General features: G+C 46.2%; 2 protein-coding genes across 3 annotated transcripts; one reads left to right on the top strand and one right to left on the bottom strand.

Moving 5' to 3' along the window:
* Positions 1 to 736: 736 nt before the first annotated feature.
* Positions 737 to 4,272, bottom strand: LOC121598224. Of its 2 annotated transcripts, XR_006005538.1 has the most exons (6): positions 3,928 to 4,272; positions 3,726 to 3,823; positions 3,202 to 3,327; positions 2,392 to 2,909; positions 2,148 to 2,316; positions 737 to 2,080 (listed from the first exon to the last, which is right to left on the bottom strand). XR_006005538.1 is itself a non-coding variant. In XM_041924775.1 (5 exons), the coding sequence occupies exons 1-5, from the start codon at positions 3,974 to 3,976 to the stop codon at positions 2,274 to 2,276; spliced, it is 834 nt and encodes a 277-aa protein (XP_041780709.1). In that variant the 5' UTR covers positions 3,977 to 4,272; the 3' UTR covers positions 737 to 2,273. The 2 variants fall into 2 exon arrangements, 1 of the variants encoding a protein (XP_041780709.1); XM_041924775.1 differs by having other exon boundaries at positions 737 to 2,316.
* A 5-nt stretch (positions 4,273 to 4,277) lies between these two features.
* Positions 4,278 to 5,715, top strand: LOC121598226. The gene is made up of 2 exons (XM_041924776.1): positions 4,278 to 5,233; positions 5,303 to 5,715. Exons 1-2 carry the CDS (start codon positions 4,937 to 4,939, stop codon positions 5,633 to 5,635), a joined length of 630 nt encoding a protein of 209 aa, XP_041780710.1. The 5' UTR covers positions 4,278 to 4,936; the 3' UTR covers positions 5,636 to 5,715.
* Positions 5,716 to 7,792: the final 2,077 nt, after the last annotated feature.

The following is a 7,792-nucleotide window of genomic DNA, read 5'->3' as shown; positions in this document are numbered from 1 at the left end:
TCATTATTTTTTTACGGTAGCTTTTTAATTCTGTTATTGTACTTTTGGTGATTTATAGTAAGAACGAATGCGACATAAAAAGCCACCTTTTTCGATGCCGATTTGAAACAGTGACAAATATATGTATATTCAGTATTTGAAATATTATTTCAAGTTAAATGAAAATGAACCCCGCCCGGGCGCGCTTTCTTTACTGTAAATAATGAGAAGACGAAACAGGCAAGTGGTTTTAATGTTTCGAACTAATTGTTTATTGTTTATTAATGTTTCATTACGGGTAATGGATTGTTAACAGTAACATAACTTTGTATGCTTACGATTGAATGCATTTCTGCTAAAATTAGAATAATTTGTATCGGGTGTATTTGGGTCAGTGTACACAACACTTTGTAGACAAATTAGAAGAACTTGACTGTGGGAAAGAAACTTTAACTATATTCCACGAATCTTATGGTTACATTTGTTTGTTGACTTCTATGACTGCTTGACGTAGGTGTTAACGAAACGAATAGTAGTAAATATGAAGCAACAATACTGATACACCATAATTGCATGGTGTGTTTGTGTGCGTTAACGATGGCGAACGACATATAGACAGTATAATTTATATCATTTTGTTAGAGACAGATTGCTGCGTGGAGTCTTAGATATTCTACTTATTCGCTAGTAACTGAAATCGCGAAACGAACTTCGTTAGTTACTAATCGTTTGGTTATCAGTAGATCGCTTTTTTTTGTATTGTTTAGCCAATGCACAAGACACCACCCCTTAACAGCTTTTCATCGAGCCCTATTGCTGCTGATTGTTGGAGGGTGGAAAACCTGTACGACATTTAACGGTGTAGCGCGAGCGTATGCTTTTACACATTATTTCAACGATAAGTTAAAAACTGCACCAAAAGACACCAAGATATGTTTGTTTTTTTGTTTTTTCGAAATTGTTGCGACGAGGCCTTGATGGGCCCACATCAATTCGCGATATGTCGCAACAAACGTTACGTTTCGAAAGAGTGCGTTTATTAATTGTTTATTATTTTCCGGAATGAACGAGACGACGACGACAACGATGTTGAAGAAGGAGAAGAAATTGGAGTTTTTGGTTAAAAATATTCCAAACACACATATACACACACGTGGAACACGTGCTTCCGGAACCGGAACATGGTGCATTGCTGGTAGCGCGTGTGCTATATACAAAGAAGATGTGTTGGTGCGAATTGATCAATGTAATGTTACGCTGTCGGTACGCTTACTGTGTCCGTAAATGTTGTTTGCCGCCAAATGGACGAATGTGTGCATTTGTCTGGAGAGAGAAAATATGCATTTCCTTTCCTATAATCGAACGTTTTGCGTCTTGTGCACATAGAGAAAAGGAAGGTTGGCATAGACCGATTCCGCCGTGTTTTCTTTAAACGCCACACACTAAACTGGCACTTCCCTTTCGCTTGCTCCCTCATCCGCAACACCGTTAAGCTTATATAGAGCTACATACACGCTACATAGTTGTGTTTATTCCATTCTGTTCTGTTCGCTTGGTTTGACTTTAAGGTTTTTGCTTATGTTCATGAACGTTCATAAAGTTACTTAATCACACGATTATATCATTAAAATGAAAATGGAAGACATTCTTTAACGCTGTTCCGCGCTTAGCCGTGTTTGCTTTTTTCCTTATGCGACTCTCTTTAAGACTGTATATATGTATATATATATTCCTATCATTCAACTTTCTTTCTCTTGTATCTGTAACGCTCTTCACCTGTTTGTTTCAATTCACCAGCTCGCATCATTGTTTCGTTTGGTATCCTTTACGATTTGTATGCTCACATACCTACATGTGTATATGTATATATTGTTTATATTTAGTTATAACATTCCCGTGCGCCTTTCAGTTTCTATGCCCTAAAACACGGTAAATACATCGCTTGCATTGTATAGTTCTTTTGTTGTTGTTGAGAATTGTTTAAATGTTTGCTGTTTGCTGTTTGCTACAGCACGTGTTATAGGATTTTGTTCATATTTTTGTTTGCTCTTTGTAATGGAATCATTTTGCATTTCAATCGAAGTACTTACGTGGAGTCGCTCTGCAAGATGTAGAGTTGGGGAAAGGTAAAGAATAGCGTGGTGTTGCTCGCAACAAATTAAACTTACACTTTCACTGTTTCGCATCATATCAATCTTCTACGATAATTCTGTCGCTGTTCTACAGTTTTGGCCGCGATAGGACAATCTCACCCCACTTCTTTCTTTCTGCCTTTTATGTACGGCAGAAGCAACTTAAGCCATAGTTCCGTACTGGAACTTCTTGACTTTGAAGTATCTGCAAAGAATCACCAAAACAAATCAAACATTAGCAAACTCAAAACGCAAAAGCTTACCAAAAAGCTTCTCTCACCTCCACAATCCGTATCCGACAACGGTGCAGACCGTGGCCACGGCCAGCGTCGAACCGACGGCAATCGGGGCCGTCTCGTCGCGGTACGTACCGGTTGCGCTGCACTGGAATGTGGGACCCCAGGCATTGCCCGCCTTGTACATGAAGCTTTGCATCCGCAGCTCGCGCAGATACAGCTTGGCCAGATGGCCCGACTTATCATTCTCGTCCTGGGCGAACATCGTGATGATGACCTCGTTGTCGCACGTGTACGACTTGCCGACCGGCGTCGGGAACAGCAGCGTACCGGGCGGTGTCGACAGCTTCACGTCCAGCCCGGGACGGTCGATGTGCTCGAACAGCTTGTTGGAGGACGAGTACGCCAGGTCGACGCTGTTCACGTACCAGCGCTCGCCGCCCGGCGTCTTCGAGAAGTAGATGTTGACGGTGAAACCCTTCCAGGACATGGTGATGCGCGACTCGTCCTCCCAGCACTCGCCGGAAATGTCCATCTGGTCCGGCAGGAAGGAGTCCGCTTCCTGTTAGTTGGAGGGTAAGTTGAGCAGGTTAGCATTTTATTGTGTAAACTTTAACATTCAAATGTTTTTTTTTTTAGGTTTTTTCAATAACTCAAAACGAGAAAATAAATGGAGAATATTCTCACTTCAACAGGTGGAAACACTCAACACTAATGCCCTGCACGCGTGATAGCTACACACTGCCACGAATCGTTAAATGTTCACTGTTGCAGGACGGAAAAAAAACACACGGTCTCCCTTCTCGAACAGCTCACCCACTAAGGGGTGGGTTGGGCGGCTTCGGCGTACTTACCTTATCCTCATTGTACTTATCGCGGTACTGAATGCTTAGCAGGGCATCGGTTTGAATCAGTATGCACGTTGCTCCACTCGATCCGTCCAGGCGGTACAGCGACAGGGAGGATGGCACCGCTGTAGCCTACGGCGTGTCACGGAGAGCGAAAAAAAATGAACAGAAATTATGGTTAGAAATGTCAAACGGTGTTGGTGCCGTCACATGATGGAAAATTTGTGGCCCGTCGTAGCGAGCGAAAAACTTTTCCGTGCTTGAAAAGCGAAAAAGGAGACACACACATACAGACACACATACACACGTGTACGTGGAGAGGGATTCATTCCACCTCCTGCCGCGTGGGCAGACAACGACAACGTCTTGCTGGGGAGGGGGGAGGCAGTGCAAGAAAATCGATATTCATGATACAAGTTCGCTTCGCTTGCACTGGAAAAGTTCATTCATAAAACATCCAACTCTCCGCACGGGTGGAAAATAGTGCGTCAATTTCGTCACACCGACGGCGGGGACCACCGCATACGTACCGAGCTGGACGTGGGCTTCATCGTGTACTTTGTAATTCGTGGCTTCTTGGTCGAGAGTCCTTCCAGCTGCAGAGTGTTGCAGAGGTGCAGCAGTGTGGCTAGAAGATGAACGAAAATGCTCGATTTATGATCCATTTCTTTTGCACTCTTTTCACCGCAATATAATCCTTTGCTAAACTGGGCCACTAGGCGCTGTGCTTACCGAAAACTAACGCCCTAAGGTAGAGCAACTCCTTGCGGGAAAACATCATTCTCCTGACTTGTGCGTTGTTGCACCACCCGCCAGTCACTGATACTCAAATTCTTTAACACTGTTCACTTTTCACGCACGAACGCACGGCAACACTGATCTCTCTCCTCTTGGTGGCAAAACTACTCGCAAACTACAGCTTTTCCATCGGTCCGCAGGCGACAGGTGTTCTCCGTTTGCATAACGCTGTCAAGCAGTCTCACTCGCCCGAGAATGACGGAGCAGCCCAGTACGTAGACCCTCCCTCCACACCGTAGGAAATGTGTCACGGTCGTCGTGTGTTCGCTCCCCGTCGTCCTGTGCAGAAAAGATGGGAATGATGGACTCGCTGTGGGCAAAACAAACGTGCAGATAAAGGAACACATGCGCAGTGTAGTAGGTTCGACCGAGAGAGGGGTGTTTTCAGGGGGTGGAAATTATGGAGCGGTGGTAGGGGCGGGAATGGTGGATGACTTGTGGGCGAAAAGGATCTGCCAGAACAAGGAGATTTGTGTCTGTTCGCCGCCACGGAAAACCGCTTGACGCAAGGGATGTTTTCAAAAACGGACGGTTTGAAGGTTTGAAACATTTCACGTGAAATGTTTCACACGTTGCTTTTCCGCGTGGATTTTGTAGGCTTTTTTAATTGAATGGTTTTGTAAACATTTTTAAACAATTTTACTCATCTTTTTTTAATGATTTCAGTGAAGAATACGTATTTTGGCTGAATATCAAATGCTTCGCATCTTCTGATTGTGATTTCTAATAGAAAAGGACACTCGTGATGTGTTGACCTGGATGGTCTCTCTCAGCCTGTTAATCATAATTTCTAATTATACACATTAATTTAATGGACCTGCTAAAAGTTTTCAGAATCGTTTAAGTGCCTTTTAGGCATTTGCTTAAGTAGTAATTTCTGTATAAAAGTACGACTAGATTCGTATATTTTCACCACTTAGTAAGCTTGAACCATTGTCGCCAGATGTCTCGGATCGTATGGATTAGTGCTCTACTGCTTATCACACCACTACTAGCAGCTCCGCAGTATAGAAAGCCCTTTCTACAACGACTCATTGAAGATGGGTTTGCATCATCGGAAACGAACGTCGTGTACTTCATTTACTCTAAAACCGTCAACGCTGGACTCTTTGGGGGAAGTTATCCAAGGGTTCTTATCGCCGGCTTGGAGGGCGAATCGAAGCGGATCAAAGGCCAGAATCAGCAGTTTAACATTGCCGCCCAGTCGTTGGTCGTTATCGATGCACGTAACGAACCGAAGGTGAGCTCTTTGATCATAAATTAAAATGCATTTGTGTGCTCACACTTATTGATGTGCTTATCGTTTTAGCATAACAACAGGTGCTTGATCTACTTGATAAAGGAGTTACAGCGTGTCCGCAATCCTGGAAGCAACAAATTTGTGCTGTTGGTCGATAAATCCTTCCAGGAGCGTCTTAGCTTGCAGCACCTACGGGACGCACTGCTCAACCTCGGTATAGGCTATGCGGTGGTTTTACCCTACGATCAAGTTAACTCCCCGCATGAGCCTAGACGCTTAATTCGCATCAGTTTCACACAGCAGCTCACTGCGAGTACGACGAAATTCCCAAACGTGCGACGTCTGTTCCGCTTGGACGGCCAATCGCTCGATGGGATGCGCGTTTCCGGCGCATTGTTTTAATTCTTCCCCTTCAGCTACATCACGCCGAGCCGACAATGGGCCGGTACGGATTACTATCTGTGGAGCTTAATCTCGACACAGCTGCGATTGCGCTTGGAGTTTAGATACGTCAATCGAGCTGGTCCGACCTACTCCAGTGGTGCGTATTCGCTTGCGATGCTCAACAAATCGGTGAATTTTGTCGCGACCCGGGACATGGTTGTGCTCGACCACGCTCCCAAGCTGCATCTTACCTCGCGCGACTACTTCAATCTGGTCGTACCGAAGCCGGTGAAGCTGAACCTTATCGATGCGATGGTGCAACCGTTCAACGGAACAGTTTGGCTGATGGTCAGTGCACTGTTGGGCGTTCGTGTATTTGCTGGCTATTTGCAGGACCTTTTCGGTCTGCTTGATAGAAGCGGTAAAGTGCGCAAATGGTGGCGTTCCCTTCAAGCCCCTCATTGTCCCTGCCCACAATGGGTACAGCTTTCCGCGGATGTGCTAACGTTCCTGCTAATCGAGGCGTACCTGGCACAGGTTACATCTCTTCTCCTAACGCTTCGCTACATAGAGGGACCGCGGGATTTGAACGAATTTATAGCCTCCAACATACGGATAGTGGAACCGTACGAAAGTACCCTTTCGCTGGTGCAGGTTGAGACGGGACAGCGGGCACTGCTGAAGATGCGATTCGTAAAGCGTACGGCGGAAGAGCTGGCACGGCCCAATCAGGACGATGCGCTCGTGGAGCTGCGGAGTCGCGTCGCGTTCCAATCGTACGGTACGGAACCGTTCGATCCGGTTACGGGCCGGCGGAACTTGTACCTGCTGGATATGCCGCTGGCCGATGTGAGGTTTCAGTATAGCTTCGCGAAGGAAACGGCTTTTATGGGGGTGGCCCAGGACTATATGCTACGGTGCGAGGAGAATGGGCTGCGGATGCGGATGGACGAGTCGTTCGAGCGTTGGGCGAAGATTAAGCAACTGCGGAAGGAGTATGGCATTAATGGGACCGTGCTGGAGTTTTCCGATCTTAACTCGCTCTGGATCTGTATGGGCGTTGGATGGTTGGGCAGTGGGTTGCTGCTTTTCGCTGAACGTTTTGTGCACTCGCGGATGGTTCGGCGAGCATCTTGAGTGGGGTAAATTAAGTTTATTTAATTATGGTTTTGTTGGGACAGAACACACTTACTGGAACACATTTGCTATCGGTTTGCAATAACAATACACAATGCGCTTGATGCTTCGTAGGTATTCTAGCAATGTTTAAACAAAGATGACAACATCCGGCGGCCATAGCTGCAGCTCACCTGGACGAACGCAATGAGAGGGGCAAAGCGAACAGCAGACTCCAGACCGAATGACAAAATCGTTCACATTGCCCCGAGGGTTTGGTGTCATTTGATTCGCTTCCCCGCAACACCTTTCCGGTAACCTCTTCCCCCTTATTCCCTCTATCGTCCATTCTCTACCGACAGACGCACACACACAAACACAGGATTGCAGAAGAGGATTTTGCCGTAATTTAACACCTCATTTCACACGACGCGCTCACAACGACAGCATGTCTACGAACGGTGTTTGTCCGCTCGGTAAACTACAGCACAGAACAAGCTGCAGTTGTCTCTCCAACGTTTAGATAACAGTGTGAAACATAAAAAGAGCGACGATAGCAGAGCATTCACGCGCGCCTCACTTGAACTGCGACAAACAAACGTATCGAGAGTCCTTAAAATTCTCGAGAGACTTAATTTGTGCAGACTGAATGCGTCCCGTGGGGTGTCCGGGGAATCCGATTTTAATTAAACAAATCTACGATTTGTGCACCTCCGTCTCGTCGATTGGTTCCGGAATTCCTTTTCCCCCTTTGCTTTTTGCTGTTAGTGCTGCTTCGACACTCGGATTACAGGAACAGGTCGTCCGTCATCGAGGCCGACGCGCGGTTGCTTTCTACCGGCGACAACGTTGAAGGTGTGAGACGACGATACTGGGCGTCTGTTCTCACTCATCACACCAGCGCATCGCTGGAACGTCATGAATGGCGCCGCCGCACCTGGGAGAAACATCAAAGCAGTCCCGGGAAATGTTGGATTGTTGAGAGCGTTGCTAAGGGGGCAACGCATCTGTTCTACAAAATTGGGAGGCATTTGCTTGGAAGATGTTAGTAGATAGCAA

Source organism: Anopheles merus, chromosome 3L, assembly GCF_017562075.2.
Source record: "Anopheles merus strain MAF chromosome 3L, AmerM5.1, whole genome shotgun sequence".
Lineage (NCBI taxonomy): Eukaryota > Metazoa > Arthropoda > Insecta > Diptera > Culicidae > Anopheles > Anopheles merus.
This window is presented reverse-complemented; position numbering and strand designations above follow the sequence as displayed.

Excerpts from the sequence above, each read along its gene's own strand:
- LOC121598224 (XM_041924775.1), bottom strand. The coding sequence starts at position 3,976 with ATGATGTTTTCCCGCAAGGAGTTGCTCTACCTTAGGGCGTTAGTTTTC. Across the intron at positions 3,824-3,927 it reads CCTTAGGGCGTTAGTTTTCG|CCACACTGCTGCACCTCTGC; the intron begins GTAAGCACAGCG and ends TTCATCTTCTAG. Across the intron at positions 2,317-2,391 it reads GTCGGATACGGATTGTGGAG|ATACTTCAAAGTCAAGAAGT; the intron begins GTGAGAGAAGCT and ends GATTCTTTGCAG.
- LOC121598226 (XM_041924776.1), top strand. The coding sequence starts at position 4,937 with ATGTCTCGGATCGTATGGATTAGTGCTCTACTGCTTATCACACCACTA. Across the intron at positions 5,234-5,302 it reads ATGCACGTAACGAACCGAAG|CATAACAACAGGTGCTTGAT; the intron begins GTGAGCTCTTTG and ends TTATCGTTTTAG.